The sequence below is a fragment of the Phragmites australis genome, chromosome 19 (genome assembly GCF_958298935.1).
Source record: "Phragmites australis chromosome 19, lpPhrAust1.1, whole genome shotgun sequence".
NCBI classification, from domain to species: Eukaryota; Viridiplantae; Streptophyta; class Magnoliopsida; order Poales; family Poaceae; genus Phragmites; species Phragmites australis.
Genome location: NC_084939.1, coordinates 102,781 through 125,516, shown reverse-complemented (window position 1 = coordinate 125,516; position 22,736 = coordinate 102,781). Strand labels below are relative to the sequence as shown.

The 22,736-nt window shown below is 44.5% G+C and overlaps 1 protein-coding gene across 1 annotated transcript; it reads right to left on the bottom strand.

Moving 5' to 3' along the window:
* Positions 1-5,426: 5,426 nt before the first annotated feature.
* Positions 5,427-7,796, bottom strand: LOC133900074 (ribulose bisphosphate carboxylase/oxygenase activase, chloroplastic). The gene is made up of 6 exons (XM_062341168.1): positions 7,634-7,796; positions 7,245-7,543; positions 7,016-7,121; positions 6,828-6,913; positions 5,915-6,724; positions 5,427-5,689 (listed from the first exon to the last, which is right to left on the bottom strand). The coding sequence occupies exons 1-5, from the start codon at positions 7,667-7,669 to the stop codon at positions 5,962-5,964; spliced, it is 1,290 nt and encodes a 429-aa protein (XP_062197152.1). The 5' UTR covers positions 7,670-7,796; the 3' UTR covers positions 5,427-5,689; positions 5,915-5,961.
* Between the last annotated feature and the right edge of the window lie 14,940 nt (positions 7,797-22,736).

The window sequence follows — 22,736 nt, the reverse complement described above, 5'->3', positions numbered from 1 at the left end:
CCATTGTCATCTCTAACGATGAGGAGGAGGAGAACGCCATATTCAAGCTAAGAAGAGGCACTCCCTTACACAGCGTCGAAGGATCAACTAGGTGAACCCCCGGCTTTTATAGCCGAACCAATTGCTTGCGCACGCTAGGGGAGGAAAATGGAATCACCGCAAGTGTCATTTCACGGCACTCCCAATTACTCCCCTGGGGGGCTTGTGGCCACGTCTAGGTCGATCCGCGTCCACGTGGCGACATCTTGTGGTGGCACCCTGGTTTTTTGTGCGCACATCTAGTCGCATTTATGGCTCGGGCATCTTTCAGCGCATGCGAGGGTTGTGGGTATAGGATCCCAAGTGAACCTACACATTAACCCGTCATATGCACTACCATTGCCGCACATCATCCATTACTCAGGCCAAAAAATGAGGAGAATACCTCGCTACCAAGCGCAACCTCCACCGTGACGGTGCAAGCGGCCGAAGGACTCACCATCAAGGGAGCTAAAGGGATACTCCGCATAGGTGACAGGGTAGTAAATAATGTTGTTTTTGTAACAATGATGAGACTATCCAACACTTGTTTTTTGATCGTCTGTTTGCTAAGTTCATTTGGAGATCGCTTCGCATAGCGTTTGGCCTACAACCACTTAAAAATGTAGCACATTTATTTGGAAATTGGCCACAATTTAGACTCAACTATAAGGCATCAAGTTCTTATTGGGGCCAGCGCTTTATGTTCGACTATACGGTTGTGTAGGAATGATATTATTTTTAACAAGGCAAAACCAAATTCTTATATGCAGATTATCTTCAGTGAACCCATTGGACTTGCTTTTGGTCCTTATCGCAAAAGGATGCAACGAGAGAGAGGATGAGATGGGCATGCCGCATACCGGAGACAATAGTGATTGATATATCGCTAAGCATAGGTGGATGTTTTCTAATAGGCTTTGTGCTTAAGTTTCTTTTTTATCATGTAAGTTTTGCTTAAATTATCATTGCTTCTTGGCTTTTAATTCGCAACCTTTGGCAAAGACTTGTAATAATAAATGGTTAAGTGCATAACTTATGCAGAGGACATAATAAAAACATTCCTTTATTAAAAAAATATAGTACTGGTATATTTCATCTGTAATGTCTTTGCAGTCCCTAGTTCTAGAACAAAGCATCTGTATATGTATTCATATACCTCCAGCCATCTGTCAAAAAAGGGGGCACCCATGGATGAAATTGGCTGTTTTTTTAAGATCAGGACGGGATAATATCGTGGGATAGAATGTCTACTAAAGTGCACAAATCTACGAGAGTATTCACAGTTGCAGAGTGTGTGCGTTGCTGGTCTCTACATTGAAAGCTGGCCCTGTCTGTCAGAAAGCTGATAGCACATAAGCTACACATGGGCTGATGAGAAAGTGGATAGCAACCGAGTGGTAGGCAGGCCAAGCAAGCTGTGTTCCGCGAGGAGATGGAGCAGCTCCGTTCATTTGCGAAGCCCGGCCCATCAACTGAACTTTATTCTACTTGGTGGCAACTGACGGCTTTATGTGACGCCGGTTCTCTCCGTCCCAACCGTCTCTGTGACCCCGCGCCCATGACGTCGAGCCGTGTCGAAAATCACCGCCGTAATCCCCTTGTCTCTGCAACCGCCCACCCCTTCCACGGCTATAAAATTCGAATCAAACCACCGACCGAGCTTCCTCTCGCTAAACCGCACCTAAGCCCCCAAATCACGCCAGTTTTCTCCCAACCGATATCTCATGAGACGCCACTGGACTCAGCCGAGCCTCCCCCACAGTTGCTCGGCTGCTACAGCATTACCCGACATTATCCAACCTCACGCCCGCGTTCGCCAAACGTGCCTCATCACCGTCCGCCGCTTCCCGTTGAAGTCCGGCCACCGCACGGAGCTTTAGCCGTCACCGAAGCCGTGTTGTTGAAGCTTGTCATCGCCAGGCCGCTCTACCGCCCTCCGACGCCAACGTGCCTTGTCAAACAGACTCCCTGACACCCAAGGATCGTTGTCGGTGATACAGGAACACGGGACCCCGAGTCCCGAGGCCAGATCAGCAGTTTGCCACGTGGCGCCCTCACGCAGGGATCATCTCCGCGAGGTACGAGAAGACTAAGTCCCGGGAGAGGGTGCTTGGGGCCATGAACAGTGGTCCCCGAGTACCCGAGTTCCCCGATGACCCGAGAAGACCAAGCGCCGGGAAGAGAGTGCTCGGGGCCGTGAACAGTGGTCTCCGAGCACTCGGTTCCCCGAAGACCCAAATAGCCAATTCCAAGAGAGAGTGCTCGAGGCCGTGAATAGTGGCCCCCGAGCACTCGGTTCCCCGAGGACCAAGAAAGGGCATATCCGAGAGAGAGTGCTCGGGGCTGTGAACAGTAGCCCCCGAGCACTCGGTTGCCCGATGGCCCAAGAAGTCCTTCGCCGGTGCCCCCCACAGAGGTCTAGCGGTGAGGTGTCAACCAGTGAAAGGCCCGATGCCGCATTTAAGAGGGCGCATAGCCTGTCACTTCCAACTGCTCCTGCCACGCTTGGTGTCAGTCCCTGCCACGGCCTGGCAGGGAGGCGTGGGGACATTTAATGCGCGGGTCTCATCTCGCATCATCCGGCTCGCCTTGGGATAATATCGCGAGGCCCAAGGCGCCCCGCCTGCCGCCCTGCTGTGCTAGGCGTACAAGATCGAGCGGGCACGTTGGGCCGTTTAGTGGCTGCCCGGTGGGCCCTCTCCGCGGCGCCCATTGCAGAACGGCATCATGACAAACGAGACCAGACGGGGGCGTGTTTTCAACCCTCCCCGTTACTTCGCACAGTAGCCCATGATGGTTGCTTTCTATTTATGGTGCCTTGGAACTCGTGCCCTCCCTTTCTGGGCACGCCACCGCCGGCGAGTATTTAAGGTGGGCCGGGCTCCCCAGAGAAGACAAGTAACAGAAGTTGGAGGAAAGGAAGCCGAGGAAGAAGACAAAGGTCCAGTACAAGCACAGAAGCTGAGATCATTGAAGAACAAGGAGCCCGAAGCTCTAGGATAGACAAATATTCTTGTAACCAGCAACCTCTCTGAGAGACATTCTCAGAGCATTATAGCATACACACAGGAGTAGGGTATTACACTTAGTGCGGCCCGAACCTGTCTAAATATCCCTCCTGTGCATTTACTGCATTCTACATACGATCCTTCCCTTCCATTCCACCTGCCATCGCTTTTACGCCCATTTATTTCACCCGCAAAACAAATTCAGAATCATTCCCCCGGCCGAATCTCAAAGTGGGTCCCTCTGGATCCCTGCTTGAGGAGTTCACCCTCCGACAATCGTGCTTCGCCGCTCCGCACCACAATCCGGTCATCGGAGCTCAACTTCGGCGACCCTCCCGAGCCGCGCCGCTGTGCCTGCCCATCGTCGACGACACCAATCGCCAGAGATCAGGTGAGCCCCCCACCGTCCGATCGTAGATAAATGACCACAATTAGATCTGGGTGTAACCCTTCGTGAGCCACTAGGAAGTCGTCATGTGTCACATAATTCCAGTATGCACTCGTAGTCCGCATCAGCGTGCCACATGTGTTCCACGTATCAATCCACGTCAGCATGCCACATGGACGTTTTTGTCCTACCTTGCAAGCCACGTAATAGCCGAGCAACGTTAGCGTGCTAACGTGATAATTAGGTTTTCTAAATAAAAATAAATATATTAAGTCTTTTAAATATGTAAATTTGCATTTAGCTCCTAAACTTTTCTGTTTTCACAAAAAGGTCTTGTCAGCATTGTTTATTTTACATTTAGCCCCATGAAGTTTTATTTATTTGCACATATGTCTCTAAAATTTTACAAATAAACCCTAGAATTTTCTATTTTACCAAATAGTCCCTATTTTTTTATAGAAATACCACTGTAACTTCAAACCTTCATAACTTTTCCACACGAGCTTCGTTTTAGGAGATTCTTGCGCTCACGCAATCGTAGTAACAAGTACTTTCCGTTAGTAAGCTTTTTATAGTGCTTTGCTATTATTTGGTATCATATTCTTAGTATTTTCTTAGTGTTGTTTGTCGGTAGTTCTCACAATTAGTTGATAACGTTTTGGAACAGTTCAAGAGACTTTAAGATCAAGATTTCAACCACACTGAGCAACATCCAGGCAAGTGTCCTTAGTGGGTGTTTACGGGCTGCCAGGAGCTTTAGAAAGGTCTTGTAGTGATCTTCTAGCAGCACACCATAGGAAGTGTGCAAGTGCTTGATCAGCACGACAACATAGAGATTGTCACCTAGTAATACAGATGATGAAATCATGACTCATGTGTAAAGTGTGCAAACTCTGCAGAGTATAAAACTGATCGATGAGTCGTGCTCACGGTCAAGAGGGGCTTGAACTTCTTGATTAGTGGGGGATCTTAGATGGTTGGTTCTGGTAGTCAGGTGGTGGTAACCCGATGAGTTGGTAGCCGGATATGGAATATCTAGTGAGTTTATAGTCGGATGGAATCTGATGAGCTATTCTTGTGAAGTCAGTATTGTCACACATAGTAAATAGGACTGATATGTCTTTTTAAATCTTAGATTAGGATGACATAAATGCAGTAAATCTAAGTCAAGTCTTTCTTGTCTTAAGCCCTCGTGTCATACTTTACCACACTTGTGAAGTACGATAGCTATTTACAATAATAAATGCTGCTCAGCTGGAGAAGACTACACAGATATCAATAAAACTGAAGACTACAAGTAAGATGGAATGTCCTAGTTCGCGTTGTTCTCAGTCGATTGACTGTGGTGTACACTAAAGCTTTCGTTGAAGTTTTCTTTTGTTCTTCCGTTGCTGTTTAAAACTCTAGTATTTATTTCAATAAAATTGTTTTGTTCGATATATCATCGCATATATGATAAAACTAATCCTGATATATATATAATATGTATATATATATATAATATACCTGATTATTCTTTTAAAAATCGGATGTGACACTTTCGATCCCCCTCGCCGCCATTGCTGTCTTCTTCTACCTTCTTCATCCACCAATGGCATGCTCGTATGCACGCGCGCCTTCCGCAGTTCGTCCTCGCCTCCTCAGTTTTTTATTTTCTCTTTTCTAAAAACACCGTGTACACAGGTCAAAATTAGTGGCTTGCTCGGATGCCTGCCTCACCCACAAGCACTCGTTTTCAGCACTTACCAGCAGCAAGGTCTCTAGGCTAGCTGCCTTATGGAAATCCTGTCCGGCCTAAGCAATAACACTAAATCGAGTCGAGTTGGAAGAAGCAACGGATCGCTGCTGTCAAAACCAAATTCTTATATCCAGGTTATCTCTCTCTCAAAAAAAAAGCAAGTTTAAATTTTGTTGGATCTCATTGGGATGGTGTTGCCTACACTCCGCAGTAAGTGATGGCTACATAGCTTGTTTATAGGAATTCAGTACGCAGAAGTCACTTAGTTGACTGAGAGGCAAATTAAATGATAGATATTCTTTTACTCTTTTGTACATACCAAATCAATTAATACAGCCCATATATATCTTTATATTGACAAAAACTTTTCATGCCCAGCTACCGGATCCGGTATTTTAGTACAAAGAGTAAAACTAACATCGGGAGTAAAAAAATGGCAATTAAGCTTAAAAGTTGTAAAGGAAGCTGCCGTCGTTGGTACCCTGGTCGGTGCAACCTTCCGGTCAGGAACATCAACTTGCTGCGCTGCTTTACCTGAAATATGGTTTGCATAATTTGATGAGAAGATGGCCGGCCGGTTATGTATGTCCTAATATAACTCAACAATCCTTTCAACTGGATATTATGAAAGTATGCAGTTATAAATATGCATGCATAACAAGTGCAGTAGAGTGCAGAACTGAAGAAGAACAACTAATAATGAGACAAAATTAAAGCAGAAATTAACTGAATAGGTAGGAAAGAGGGCAGGCAATTCACCTCCTGGATCCTATGCAGGCCGGCCGGCCGCCTAGCAATATAATGTTCTACTGCTGGTAGAAGGCACCAGACTTGATGGCATCCTCGTTAGCTGCACCAAGAGCTGCCTCGCTGAGGTACTTGTCAGCAAGCTGCACACGCTTGACATTCTCCTGCTCCTGCACCAGCATGTGCCCGTACTCCAAGAGCTTCTCCACCGTCATCTTGGGCTGCTCGAAGGTCGGTGGGCCCTCCCGGGAGTTGACAAGCCTCTTGCCGATGTTCTCCACTCCGGTCTCTCCGACCCATTTGCGCACCTCGTCGTCGTACACCCGGGCACGCAGGGCACCGAAGAAGTCGATGGACTGCCCAGGGAAGGTGTCGACGATCTTGACAATGGCGTCATCGGGGACGTTGTCGGAGCGGAAGATACCCTTGGAGACACCGATCCGGTCCTCGCGGGTGGGAGCCCAGTAGAACTTCTCCATACGACCGTCGCGGATGAGTGGCGCGTAGAGGGTGGAGAAGTCGTTACCGGTGACGATGATGGGCACGCGGGGGTTATCCTCCTTGTTGTACATGCCGGGGAGCTGCACGTTGGTGGGGTTGTCGGCGATGTTCATGAGGGTGGCGTTCACCATCTGGTTGTTCACGGTGTACTGCGTCGTCCCGCCCATGCGACCAGCACCGGCGTCGAGATCGTTGATGAAGAGAGCACACATCTTGCCCTTCTTGATGATGTCCGCAGCCTCACGGTACCGCTGCCTGATGAGCTTGGCTGGCTCTCCGGCGTTGCCGCTCTCCAGCTCTCCGGCGCTCATCATGATGGGGCTGTACGTGGTCACGATCGATCAAGATTCAAGAGGCAACAATGTACTATACTATACACCGAAAAGGAAATAAATTAAGAGGAAATTGACGATCCATTACGTACGTGATGCCCATCTTGGCGAAGACAAGCTCGCATTGGAAGGATTTCCCCTGACCCTTGCCTCCCCAGATACCCAGGATGAGTGGCACCTGAATTTCAGTCAATCGGGGTAAATTTACCGAGATTAATTTTGCGCTGAACTGCACTGATACAATTTTATTATGATGCCCGATCCGTAGGTTAATAATTACCTTGATGTTCGGCAGGGTCATGAAGTTCTTGGAGAGGTGGACAACGAGCTTGTCCATGAAGGCCGGGGCGATGTACAAGCCGTCCATGGTGTTGTCCAAGTTGAACCTGCAGGCAGGCAAAAAGGCGTGATCGATTCAGTTGATCGAGTTACATTGAGCTGACCATGCATGCATCTCTCTCTATATGCTTAAATTAAATATGATTAAGGTGCATGCAGTGTGTGCTTACTGTCTGAGCCCCTGGCTGATGTACTCGTAGGAGCTGAGCACGGCCTCGTGGGTGCCGTCACCCATGGGCGCCTGGAAGAGGGAGTCGACGATGCCCTTGCCCCTGGTGATGTCCTGCTGGTCGTCGGAGATGTCGTAGGCGAGGCCCTTCCACCGGTCCTGGTCGGTCTGCTTGCTCTCGTCAAGCTCCTTGGCCATGACCTTGAACCTGTTGGCGCTGGAGCTCTTGCCATGGTAGTTCACGGCCGCGGTCACCTGCTTCTTGAGCTTCTTCCCGAGGAAGCTGGTCGGTGTGGAGGCCTGCCAAATACGCATATCACATCCATCAATTGATCTGCAACAGCAACAAGAAGTGGGCTGAGCATGAGATGTAAATGGAAGCACACGCACCGGAGCTCCGACGGTGGAGGAGAAGGCGGCCGCCATCTCTGCTACTGCTGCTGCTTGGTTGAACTTGCTAGGCGCACTTACAGTGATCGGTGATGGCCGCCGCCGACGCTGCTGCTCAGAGTATAGAGGTCGAGCCGTGATAGGACTTAAATACAGAGCACGTGTGGTGCAAGCGTGTTTGGTCGGGAAGAGGAGGAGCGCCGCGCGCTTGTGGATCAGCTTCCAGATCACCCGGAGGCCACACCCTGAGGATGGCGTTCTGCACGCGTGGCGCCATCCCGGCCGGCCACTAGGATGGCGCCAAGAGAAAGAAAGTTCGGGCAGAGGAGCAAGCTAAGCAGAGGCATGCAGCATTCCATCCATTTCTTGGCCTGCGTTCCTTCACCCTGCATCACCACAGAATCCAGGCATTTGCTGATGAACCGCTACCTTCTTTTCTTTCCACTTTGCTCCATCCTAGGCCAATGGTGGATCACCAAAATACATCTTCAAAAATATTTTGTGGTGTTTGATCACCAAGCCAGGACTTCCATCTATTGATGCCACACATCCTCCTTGTTAACATCAAATATGAAGGCCGGTCGTTTTTGCTTGACAGTTTGCACCACCACCACAAAAAAAAAGGATGACTGTTAACTTTTTATATGCACGGCAACATTGCCATTTTGGTGAAACCTCAAATCGGAGCCAGATAAAAAGGAGTCACACTTGTCTGGAATATTTGTTTTCATGCATGTAATTTGTGGTGCGTATATAGCTTAGGTTTCATGGAAGTTTCGATTTGTGTTCAGTAGAGGCCACTGGTAATTCAACGGCTGCTGTGTCCTGAATACGTCCTCTGCCCAGTAGATCCTGTTTGCTAGCGGCTACCTGGTGATCCTTGGAGTGCGTACAGTATGCAACTTGGAGGGTGAAAATAGGTGTTGTAACGTCACGACGAACTGGCCGGCCCGTTAGCTGAAAATAACCAATGGGTAAGCCACAAGTGAATGTTGCAGTGACTTTGATCTTGCATCGACAACTAAGTACACACAATGACAGATTCAGAACCAAATATTAGGGGTTCTCTTTTTCTTCCTCCTCTCATCTTTTTCTCTTTTTTTCTTTCTATTCACATCTTTTTTTCTCTTCTTCTTTCTCTCCTCCTCCTTCTTTCCTTCATCTTCCATTAAAAAAAAAATTAAAAGAGACCTCCCAAGTGCGCCTGGGGGTAGGGGGCTTGAGCCCACCCCCCCCCCCCCCCGGCCTCCCTGTGGATCCGAAGTTAAGTACACATGTTGTGAACCTAAATGTTAGGGGTTGTTTGGTTGTGCACACTAATCTTGTGAGATTGTAGATATACTGTGTACATTTATTCATATCATGCGACAATTTGCAATGAGTAGCTAGGATCACTTATAGCGCACCTCTCCAAATCCTAGTAGGATTAGCAATGAGTCACTTTTCTCAACAGTTTGCATTAAACAAATGCAACCCACACTTTGAGAATACATACCCATTATCTAAAATAACTTTGAGAGAATACATCCATATATAGAGAGAGCTCTCTCCATGAGCAGCATAAGAAGAAGAATCCAGGTATGTGCAACTATATATATAAAGACCTGTCACAGACCTTGTGACGGCAAATTGAAGAGAAGCTGATCAAAATCAGGAGGAGGAGGAGGAAGCAGGTTCAGAGAGGGAAAGGAAGATGGGTTCTAACGCAAAGCCATGCTTCTCTCGCCCAATCCAATACTGTTTTCGTCATTGATGATTCGTACAGGCCCACACATGTGGGCCCACTCACGCATCTCACACCTACTACCTTGCGCCAGCTCACCGTGCCTGATAGCTTCCGCTTTGCTCCCGCCTTCTGTTGTCGCTCCTATTGTCAGACGACGGACATGCTCCTTCAGGGGTGTTGGTTCCTGACAATCACCACCTTGGAGGACCGGCTTGCCCCCAAGCCGGTGATGAGAGATAGCGATCCCGAAGTACATCAACATCCTCCCAAGTTGCAAGATTGTTGTCCAAACCGTGCCATTTGACGAGCGCATGAGCTGCGATAGTATTACCGAGTTTGATGAGCTTGCGGTCCACCACACATTCAAGTTCTCTTGTATCCTACAAAACTGTGCTAACTTCTGCCCTAGGGCTAATAGCTCGCTTCAATTGAGATACATGGATAACAGGGTGAATTTGACTTGAACTTGGCAATGTTAATTTGTAAGCAACTGGTCCTACCTTTGCCTCTATAGGAAATGGACCATATGACATGAATGCCAATTTTTGGTTGGGTTTGCGTGCCACCGATGTTTTGATATGAGGTTGTAGTTTCAAATAAACTTGATCTCCAACCTGAAATTCCTAGGGGATGCGATGTTTGTCAGCTTGCTGCTTCATGCAGTGTTCAGCTTGGTCCAAATGTTGACGAAGAAGGTGATGCATAATCTCTCATTCCTTCATCCATGTCAACAAATCAGAGACATTACACTCAGAGAGCTGGTACAGCAAAGTGTCTTGGCATATATCCATACAAAACTTCAAATGGTGTGGTGCCCAGAGCTACATGATAAGAAGTATTGTACCAGTTCTCTATCAGTGATAGCCAGTGGTACCAATTCCTTGGGCAAGAGTGGACAACACATAGCAAATATGTTTCAAGACATTGATTTACTCGTTCAGTTTGCCTATCAGTTTGTGGATGGAAAGAGGAGCTCAAACGAAGTTCAGTATGTGAAAGTTTGAAAGTTCTTGCCATAAGGAGCTAGTGAATATACGGTCTTTGTTTGAAACTATGGCTTGGGGTAAATCGTATAGTTTGAACACTTTGTCCCTGTTTAGGGAAGCTTCTACCAGCTTTAGCTGCTCACAGAAGCTCGAAAAGCCCCTCCAAACAGTCCAACTTCTCCAACAAGCGGCGACATGGAGAAGCTTGTTTTGTACTAGAAGTGAAAAGCTACGAGAGAGTAGCTTCCCGAGCTTATGCAGGCACAAGTTATTAACCTCGTCAACGAGTTCGCAGTGATTTACCCACCACTGTCATCACTTATATACCGGAACTCTCCAATTTCTCCATCCCCTTCCCCATTCGAGACTCCATGTCGCACACACTCGCGTGAGGCAACTGGCAAGGTGACTAGGCCATGGCTAGGGTTTCACATTCAGCCCCCACCACCGACGGTCGGCGCCGTCGACTGCCCGACCCTCCTTCTCCAACGTCGTGCTTGCGTTCCTCCACGTCGCAGGCCCCAAAGCCCCCGCGTCGAACCATCCTTCCCCGTAAGCGAGCCCTCGTTCCCAACACCACCGAGGTCGTCAAGCTGCCACACGCCATCGAGGAACTGCAGCAAACCTCCCCCACGCCAGCCTCATCTCTGAAGCCTCCACACCGCCGAGGAACCCGATGAGTAGATCTCCACCAAGCCGCCAAGATCCCCTAAGCCATGGTAATTGGCACTCCTCTCCGCCGGTGTGCTCATGTACTAGCGTGCTTGCTGCTAGGACAATTTCAAACAATTGGATGCTTGCTAGTCTCTTGTTTTGATGCTAGGACAGATTCATGTATATGCAATACCAATTGTAGTCCTAGCTTCAAATTGTTGTGATGCGCTGTGTTACCTGGAAATTAATGTTACAGATACAAAGAATAGCAATTATGAAATCAAGCCATTTTGGCCTTATTTTAGATAATGTTGATAAACATTTTTTTACATTTTAGTTGGTTCTCTTGAAATTGTTTTTAGTTCAATCCTCGTATCTTTTGTGCTGATCAAAGTACGCAATGCTGGTTTCTTTTGTTCAAATTCCAAACCGTGCAAGTCTTACCCATTCCTGGATAAATATAATGACTCTAGATGTAGCATTGCTTCTTATTGTTTTTTATGCTTGGTACAGAAGCCAGTTTCAGGAATTGCTATTTTCCATGTCCATGAACCTGTGGTCTCATACTTTTTAATATGAACGGCTATGCTTTTTAAATGTTTCTGAAACAGTATGCTCTTCATGTGCTATGCAAGTGCCATATGTTTTGCTGATTTGATAGTAATTTATGGTAAATTAGATGGATAAAGCGAAGGCACCAAAAGCTAATTGGGACGCCTATGCAACATGTGTTCTGTGAGATATGTAAGGAAGAAACTCTAGCTGGTAATAGACCGGGACATACCTTGAGTGCCATTGGCTACAAGAACCTTGAGGAAAAATTCAATGTAAGGACTAACGCCACTATCCACATGACAAGCTGAAGAACAAATGGGATGCATTGAAACCACATTATAACTTGTGGTTAGATTTGAAGAGGGTTGCGACCGGTCTTGGTTATGACGTTCAAAAGGGAATAATTACAGCTAGCGATGAATGGTTGGAAGCCAAAATAGCGGTATGTTAATTCGAAGTTTTTTTTTTAATTTTTCCCCTTTCAAATCCATGCATGAATGTTGTGATTAATAAGAATATATGACTTTGTTATTTCAGGAAAACATCAAATATCGCAAGTTTTGTGATGGCCCTATGGAGAACCTAGATGAGCTTGAAGTTATGTTTCAACATATCAATGTCACGGGTGCATCTTCGGTCATTCCAAGTGGTCCTACAAATGCAGCTCCCATTGAGGTTGGTGATGATTCTACGGAGGGTGAAGATGATGCTACCATTGTAGATGATAAAAAAGGGAGGAAAGTGTAAGATTAATGATGACCTTCCTCAAAACCCGAGGAAGAAGAAGGGTAGGAATCCCATGGTTAGGCAAGTGACACGCCTTATTGATGTGATTTCTACCGGCAATCCTTTAAAACTAATGAAGAAAAGGTGGCTTGGCTCAAGAGGATGTACGAAGAGAGGAAAATGGACTAGAATTTATTATCAATCACGTGATGTATCCTAATGTTATGCTATCATTTTTATTTCAGCTGAACCTTATATGTAATGTTTGAAGTTATGGTACTGTAAGGACTTTATATCTAATGTTATCATTTTAATTTTAACTGAACTTTAAGACCAATTGTCCTATTTTTGTAGATGAGCTCGTCAAGTGAAAGTCATGATGATTCATCTAGTGAGAGTGATAGTGATGATTTATTACTCCAAGTAGCATCAACAGTTGCTCTCATTCCTATGAAGCACAATGATAAATATCTTAATGAAAAGGAGAGGCCCCCTCCATGACAAACTGGGTATCAATGGGTCATTGATCAACTACAAGTGAACAGAGATTGCTACAACATGTTTCGTATGAATCATCTTATTTTTGACAAGTTGCATGAAATATTGGTTGAAAATTATGAACTTAAATCCACAAGAGTGATGAGTTCTGTTGAAGCTCTAGGGATGTTCTTATGGATGTGTGGTGGTCCTCAGTCATTTCTTCAAGTTGAGAACATATTCAAGTGATCAACTGAAACAATTAGTCGAGAATTTAATCAAGTCTTAGAATGTCTCAATTTGTTAGCTGGGGACAATATAAAACCAAAAGATGCACATTTTACAACAGTTCACCTAAGGTTTAAAGATTCTTGTTTTTCTCCCCACTTCAACAATTGCATTGGTGCAATAGACGGCACACATGTACGTGTTGTTGTGCCAGCAACTGAGATGATTCCCCACATTGGTCGTCATGGATATCCAATGCAAAATGTGATGGCTATCTGTGACTTTGATATGAGATTCACATTTGTTGTAGTTGGATGGCCTGGTTCTGCGCATGACTCTCGAGTATTCAATGATTCTTTGTGCCGATACTCAGATTATTTTTCACATCCTCTTGAAGGTAAGGTACATAGATCCTACAAATAAACCTATTACTTTTGCCCTTGTCATGTTGATATGTTGTCTCATATTATTTTTACGTATAGGAAAATTTTATCTTGTTGATTCTGGATATCCTAATAAAAAACATTTTCTAGCTCCCTACAAAGGCCACAAGTATCACATACCTGAGTTTCAAGGGGGGCGTAGGCCAAGTGGACTCAAAGAGGTGTTCAATCATGCTCACTCCTCTCTTCGTAACGTAATTGAACGTTCTTTTGGTGTGCTAAAAATGAAATGGTGAGTTCTATTGCATATGCCAAGTTTTCCATTTGAGAAGCAGAAGATCATCATTGCATGCATGTCACTTCATAACTTCATTTGTGATAGTGCTCTAAGTGATGAGCTGTTTGAGATGTGCGACGAAGAAGAAGAATACATCCCACTAGTTGACTGCTCGAGAGGAGACTTCAATGGCACATCATCAGATGATGGTGATATGTGTGCACTTCATGATTTTATTGAAAATTCTTTGATGGAAGGTAGAGAGTAGATGGAAATAGGTTCCTAGTTCTATTCATTGTCCTGTTGAAATGGCCTCACAAGATACATCAGCAAGCTCCTGTTCCTGAGATTTGCCTTGGCTAGAAAGGGAAGCTGATCCTTCTATAGAAAGGGAAGATGACAAGGTAGGGGAAGGGATGTCCAAAGAAACTAGACTAATTTGTGCATTATTCCAATCTTACAACTTTTTCATCATTTTTCCTTTGGTCGTTGTTCAAGCCAGGGGTTGTTTCCTCTATGGTAATAATGGAGAGAACCTTGTTTGGCACTTGTAAACTAAACACTATTCCCATGTTTCAATATGATCAGATGCTCATAAGTCGTAACAAAAACCTTCAACATATAGTTGATGTCCCTTGTTATCCTTGAGAACCCCCACGGGCTAGATTTTCAATATGTGCCTGTTATCTTACAAACTCTTCCTGGCAGATGCAAGATACCTACAGGTAATATTGATATAAGAGCAAGTATGGCCATGCAATATGTTACAGCATTGAATGTTGATTGCTGAAGAAGATGTGACCTTGATCTCTAAATTGCTACTCCATGTTCAGAACTTGTGTTCGGTTTAAGTTGATCTTTCGTATGTGCTGGATAAACACATGTTAGGTCAAGGTTATCCATTTGTGTATGCTTGGTGAACGCATGGCATCATTAGCCAAACTCTACACATAATCATGCCTTCATTATCCCCAAGGGTATTTCAAACATTCCACCCAAACAGGTTCAGCTCAGCCCTCCCACCAAGTATCCAAAAGCTGGGTTGCCAAACAGGTGAGCTTCTCAGACCAGCTACTTCTTAGACCAGCCAGCTAGCTTTTCGGATCAGCAGCTTTTGGAAAAGCTTCAGCTCCCCCAAACAGGGCCTTGGTTTATGTAAAGCTTAGCAAATTGGAGTGTTGTAAATGGATGGGTTAATGGTAAGAAATGGGCATACTTGCTGAACTTATCCATGATGACAAATATAGTGTAATGATTTACTGATTGAGGTAAACCCTCTATAAAATCCAATGTGACCACATTCCAGGTTTGATTAGGTATGTTCAATGGCTGTAGTAGTCCAGGTGGAGCTACTCTTTCAGTTTTGGCTTGCTAACAGATTGAACAGGCCTTGACATGAGCTTGAATCATTTGCTTCATATTAGCCCAAGCAAAGATTCTCTTGATACGATGATAATAGCTGTCGGAGGATGAACTCCACAAGTGGGGATCCGGAGGGACCCCCTTTGAGATTCGGCCGGGGGGATGATTCTGAATCTACCTCGTACGTGAAATAAATGAGAGTAAATGAGATGCAGGAGGGATGGATGATCGGATGCTAGTGGAAATAAATGCTCAGGGGATTTTAGACAGGTTCGGGCCGCACGGAGCGTAACACCCTACTTCTGTGTGTATGCTATAAATGCTCTGGAAATGTCTCTCTGAGGATCTCTTGTGTTACAAGGATTTTTTCTAAGTCTAGAGCTTCGTGCTTCTTGTTCTTCGTCAGCTTATCTCGGTCCTAAAGAAGCAGTTGTCTTCTGTGTGGTCTCGATCTCCTTTCTCCGGGGAGCCCGCCCCCCTTCTATACCCCGTCGGGACGGTTAGCGTGCCCAGAAAGGATGGCGCGAGTTCCAAGACATCATAAATAGAAAACAACCATCATAGATTGCATTTTGATGTTACGGGAGGGGGGGTTGAAAACGCGCCCCCGTCCAATCCTGTTGTCATCATCCCGCTTTTCAGCGGGTGCTGTGGGGAGGGCCCATCGGGCAGCCACCGAGCAACCCCGCGTGCCCGCCCGGTCAGAGCGAGCCTGACACCACAGAGCGGCAGGCGATATACCTCAAACCCTGCGACGTTATCCCGAGGCGCACCGGATGACACGCAATGGGACCCGCCGCATTAAATGTCCCCACACCTCCCTACCAGGCAGTGGCAGGGACTGACAAGCAGGCGTGGGGGGAGTGGTTGGAAGTGACAGACCACGCTCCCTCTTAAATGCAACATCATGCCTCTCACCAATTGACACCTCACCGCTGAGCCTTTGCGGGGACCATCGGCAAAGGACTTCTCAGGTCCTCGGAGAACTGTGAGTGCCCGGGGACCACTGTTCATAGCCCCGAGCACTCTCTCCGGATATACCCTTTCTTGGTCCTCGGGGAACTCGGGTACTCGGGGACCACTGTTCATGGCCCCGAGCACCTTCTCCCGGAACTGTGTCTGCTCGGGTGCTCGGGGACCACTGTTCATAGCTCCGAGCGCTCTCTCCCGGAACTTGTACTTCTTGGGTTCTCTGGGAACTCGGGTACTCGGGGACCACTGTTCATGGCCCCGAACACCCTCTCCCAGAACTTGATCTTCTCGGACCTCGAGGAAAAGTCCCCGAGGGAAGGCGTCATGTGGCACTCTGCTGTCCTGGCCTCGGGATTCGGGGACCCCCGGTTCCCATGTCACCGACAGTAGCAAAGAAACCAGAATGACCACTCAGAGCGCTATCATGTAGATACGAGATGATGTGCTTCTGTATCTTAGTGTCATTTCCAATCTAGATGCAGCCTTTAAAGCAAATAAAACCATCTTTCATGACAAAATCCAGATGAGATAAAGCAGATAGAGTCAATTTGGTGAGGAGTTGTTTAGCAAAAGCATCATCAATATAGCTTTTGAACCACAATTTCTAACAATGACGGATGTCATATAGTAATATCATTCAGTTCATCTGAATTTCCATGTGCTTTCTAAGAAAGGGCGTTTGCCACTTTTGTTGAAATGACCTTGTTTGTATTGGATTTGAAAGGTTAAACCTATCGTCTTTGTAAGGGCACGATGTTGAATGGGTGTATGAATACGCTGCTCAAATAGGTGAATGAGGTTGTGGTGATCTGTCTAAATAGTGAATTCAGCATTTTGCAATTAAGGACGCTAGTGATTATGAGGACAAAGGGACATACTGAGAAAAGTAATCGGGTGCCCTTCTTGCATAAGAACAACACCAATGCCACGATCGCTAGCGTATGTCCCCACAATAAACCTTTTTGTGAAATCTAGTAAGGCTCGCACCAGGGTGTTGGTCAAACATTGCTTAAGTTCCTAAAACACCTGTTTGGCCACCGGTGTCAAAAAACATAATGTGTTTCTTGAGCATTTCAGTAATTGGTTTAGTGATCATGCCAAAATATCACACAAAATTTCTATAATAGTCTGCATGACCCAAGAAGATGCGCAATTCTTTGGCATTAGCGGGAAGAGGCCAATCCATGACATGTTTAATCTTATCACCCGGGGATATGCTTTCCACTGAGATGTTATGGACCAGATAAGAAATACTTTGTCTAGCAAAAGTACATTTAGTTATCTTTACCTTGAGCCCATGCTCCCGAAGAATGGAGATAACATTGTGTATGAGTTGTCTGTGTTCCTCCAAATTGATGCTATAAATCAAAATATTGTCAATGAACACTAACATACCTTTCCTCAGCAATGGCACCAAAATCTCGTTCATTGCATTTTGAAAGGTGTCAGGATCACTGCAGAGACCATAGGACATCACTCTAAACTCAAATGTCCATTATGAGTTTGAAATGCAATCTTGGCTTCATCCTCTTCACATAATCGAAATTGATGGTAACCAACAATGATATCTAGATTAGAAAACCAAGTACCTCTAGCTAACTCATCAAGCAATTCATCAATAACTAGTAGAGGATATTTGTTCTTCACCGTTAGTGCATTCAGGTGTCTAAAATCGATGCAAAACCTCCATGTACCTTCTTTCTTCTTAACCAACAGAACTGGAGAGGAAAAAGGGCTTGTATTGGGTTTGATTAGGCCTGGTGACAGCATCTCAGAGATCTATTTCTCAATCTCAGCCTTTTGCTTTGGTGTATGTCGATAAGGTCTGAAGCTAACAGGTTTAGTGCCAAGCATGACTTCAATATGATGGTCCTAGTGTCTATGAGGTGGTAAAAAATCTAGGTTCTTCAAATATATCTGAGAATTCTTGTACCAAATCTTGCATTGTAGCTGGTATGTCACCCTTTTCTATCTCTGAATCCACCTTGTTAGGTACACAATGTGCTCCACTGAGTTGTTCCTTAGCAATTGATCTAACTGCAAAGCTGATACTGATCTACAAGCATCTAATTTTGGTGTTATTCCTTGCAAAGTGATCGTTCTACCCTTATATTGAAAAGATAACCTCTTGAGGTCCTACTGGCTCACCAAGGGACTGTGAACAGCTAACAAATCAATCCCCAAAATAATATCTGTAGCAAAAATAGCCCTATTAGGTTATGATTATGATTTTAGTAATTAATGATAACATAGCCAACATGACTAACATGTTTATCAAAAATATATGTTAGTATGTCTCATGGATGCAATACATCAAGAAGCCACCACAGTCGGGACAAAATTTGATTAAATTTAAAAAGTCACAGGAAGTTTTGCCCCACCGGAAGGTCCGATGCAGAGGAGTTAGTACTCACTGGAGCATTGTGTCCAAAGGCTGATGTATTCACCGGATAGTCCAGTGCTCTATGTGTTAAACTCATCGGAGTATTTATGCAGCAGAGTTACCTCGGGGTGGAAAGATTTGAAGGCACCAGATAGTCCAGTGATGAAGGGTATAAAGCACCAGATAGTCATCATGTTTTAGAAATCGGATAGATTTTTTGCTTTTGTTGTCTATCAGATTTTTCTCTTGCCACGTGGCAGCTTTCTATTGGTTGAAATTTTGACAGATTTTGCCTTATAAAATCTATCAACAAACTGATAGATAGTCCCTAGAAATATTATATGTGGATGAATTAGTACAGCTTCTTAGTTCTATAACATATATATCGATTCGTCCTAAGCAGTAATCAAGTGTTGTTTTTTAAGTACAAGCAAAGTCGGGCACATATATGCACTCACGCACACACATCACCACACCCGTATCTACCCACACCCATATGGGTACATTCTAGCACACATCTAGACTAGATTATAGGGCTAGCCTCACATTTTTTGACCACTAAACACATGTATGTTTGTATGTACTATTCTTACCTGAAATTTAATTCATATGGAAAGGGGAGCACCATATTGAGCTTTGGACTCAAACCTGGATGGACAAGATCCACCAGTAGGATCTTAACGAGTTCTCTAGTAGTACTTGATTTTATAGAGCAAGCTAGACCAGTCAACTCATAGCATTCCAAATGGATCTTATGAATATTTATTTTTCAAGGGGTAATCATGTTCTATCAATGCTGATGAAATCGCATGTCAATGGTCACAATCTTCAAACAGAGGGTTGGATAGAGCATCCATGCATGGAAATTCATAAACCATAATCTTACGACTAGCTAGCTCAAAGTTTGATTCGTGAGGCCACAGATTGTAAGCTCTTTGAGGCCTCCGCAATCATCTGCATAGGTGATGGAAACAGGGCCAGGTTTTGGCACGATAGATGGCTCAATGGCGTGGCTCCAAAGAGCATTGCACTGTCTCTTTTCCGCCTCATCAGGAGGAAAAATAATTCAGTTCACATCGAGCTTGCAAACGGGAGATGTATTAACACTCTTCGACGAAAGATCACAACCTCCGTCCAGATTGCCGAGTTTGTTGACCTGTGGTCTCAACTCCAACATATCCACCTTTTACCAGATTCACCTGACACCGTCACCTGGAGGTGGACACGTCGAACGACACCTACTCGGCCAAGTCAGCTTATTTGGCCCAATTCTAGGGATCCTTCATGCATTTTAATTCAAATATCATCTGGAAGGCCAAGACTGAAAACAAATGCAAATTCTTCGTTTGGACCCTCATTCAGAACAAAATCCTCATCGCAGATAATCTGGCTATCAAAGACTAGCCGCACAACTCACAATGCCCCATACACCAAATCAGTTCTGAGAAAGTCCATCACCTTTGCCTCAATTGCCCCTTCACCTCTCAGGTCCAATCTCAGGTTCTCTCTACCTTCCACCTTCAACTGCCTCTTCACATCTAGGTTCTGTTGAACCAATCACTATGGGATTGGTGGCATGTAGTTTCATTGGCCACGCTGACCACACACCGTGATGACCTTAATGAGTCACTCATCTACACCATGTGGAATGTATGGAAGGAACGCAATCAATGCTTTTTCCAAAACTTAGCTAAACAGCTAGACAAGGTAGCAGCACTGACCATTGCCGATATCAAGCAAAGGAGACAAGCATTGTTTTTAGATAAGTGAGGAGCCCTTATTTTTGGCGTGCGATTTGGCCGTCATGTTGTGTTTTTTCATTCATGTATGTGACATGGGTGGTCACTCTTCAGTAATCTTAGACTCTTGTAATTTAGTTTTGTTCTCCTTCTTAATTTAATTAGGCAGAGCTCCTGCCACTTCTACAAAAAAAAGTTTGATTCATGATCACATTGTCAATATATATATGCATTAATTGACCATATGCACCTCAGGTACTCATGAATACAATAGATATCATTACTACAGAACATGCTATTATTATTGGTTCAAAACTGGCATCACTGTCAGTTTTAAAACTAGTATCACTGTCAGTTTTAAACCCAGTAATGAATTAGTGATAATGATAATCATGGATTATCAATGTTGGTTCTAGTCTTGAGCCGGCAGTAATAACACATCCACATGTGCAAAAGTACTCTATCAAGAACTCTTTAGCATAGGGATCTATCTCAAACTTGAGATAGAGACCCATGCCGAAATATTCGTGGTAGAGTATTTTATATCTAAATGAATGATAAAATCTAAATTCACAGCAAAAACTCAATTAGCATTAGAATCAATATGCCATATGGTGTAAAACTACTCAAAGCTCCGAGCTCATGTAGAGCGGTTTTGTACCACAAGGTACATTGCCCCATGCTAAAGCTTGATCCTAATTTGAAACTATAATCTTCTAGAAACCACAATGATAAATAGGAACAGGTGTGTTTTCTGCCACTGCTTCGATCTACCTATTGCCACAATCTTGAACATTCAACTTGCCACTCGTTTAGTTAGGTACCGAGTGCGGCCATGAGGTCACGAGGTCAGCGATGGGCTCAGGAGATGGGAAAGATGGCTCAGGACTGGGGAAATGGGGTGGCCTAACCGTGAGGTCGGCGACGAGCTCAGGAGATGGGGAAGACGTGCCTAAGGGGTAGAGACGGTCGAAATGTTGATAGTGACAATTGCACCACTTCGACCGCCACTTCCCCTCAGGATCGATTTCTGGAAATGGGGAGCAAATTAAAGTGAGATGGGGAGCGGAGTGAGGGAGACTTACTCAGGATTTATAGAAGGATTATCACTGCCGGTTTGTATTGGCTCAATTATTACTCTATAGGTGAGCTTATGAAGCTCAATTATTGCTCTATCGGTGAGCTTATGAACTGGTAGTGATAACTATTATCACTGTCAGTTTGTATTTTGAACCAGCAGTGATACTTCACTGTCTAGAACTAGCAATGATATCAACTATTACTGCATATTCTTATCGGCTCAAGGTTTGATCTATCGGTTTAGTTTTTGAACCGACAGCGATATTTTATCATTGTCGGTTATTTTTGAACTGACGGTAGAAGAATGGTAGAGATGACCCTTTGTGTAGTATTGTATATACATGAGACTAACAATGATAAAGAATCATTAACTATCTAGTTAGCTCCATGCATATGTATATGTTGGAAATGAATTGTGGATAAGCAAAACATACTTGCATGTATATATAGACACTGCCACAGAACATCTCATCTGTACCAATTTAAAACCCGTAGATACTAAACAATCAGTAGTGATATTATTACATTTAATTTCCGAGCCATTAATACCACCAATCACTGCCACCCGTTAATAAATCGAACCGGCGCTCGGGGCCAATTAATCGATCGATCGATTAGACCTGCAGTCAGATGCTGGACCGGGGCATGCATGCAGTACAAGGGTCGATCAGGAATCCATATGCACGCAGAAGGGCATGCACAGTGTTTTGAATTATTCCATGGCAACATCTGATCATGCATATTGGATGCAAGCATGTGTTGTCTGATCATGCAGACGTACGGTGAGCTAGCTTAGCTTTTGGAATTCATTACTACTCTCTTCAGTTCCACAGGTACCCCTCAAGCTACCATACTACGGACAAAAAAAAATGCTGGCAGCATGGCTTGAAACACACAGACTCAGACTACTCATCACTCTCTACAGGATCAAATAAAGGGGGAGACGAGGTGCTTTCTAGCATGCTAGAAACAAACCAAGGATGAAATTACATAGGACTAGTTGATTAATCTGTTCTATGCTACGATGCATATGTTTATATTTAAAGTAGAGTTGTATCATAACATTATCATTAGCTAACTATTTTAGTTCTGTTGATGAAAGTACAACTCTTGTATCTCTGTCTGATTAATTTACACTTTTATTACCAGGATACCATCAAATATAAAAATGTCGACTTTTCTCTCACAACAAATTTGAGAAGATTTAGTCTCTCAGATCAGATGTACATGTCCTCATCATAATCCATTCGTTATCTGATTATTAATTGTTTTTTATAGATTGCATATCCCATTTCTATTAGGGATTGTCGATTTGCAAAGGTGACTTTTTTTTTCTTTTGTCAAGAATGATTTATGCATTATACCAATATCCAATAAAGCAACGCATGCACTGATCGCTACATATATACAAATCCAGTAATCACAGAAGTTCGCATAGGCTGAAGACAAAAGAGGAAAGTTGTATAGCAAATTTGTTTCTATTGAAAAAAAATGTTGCAAAGAAAAGAAGTGCAGTTTTGTGTTTCTTTTTGAGGAAGCAACTCATTTTGTAAAT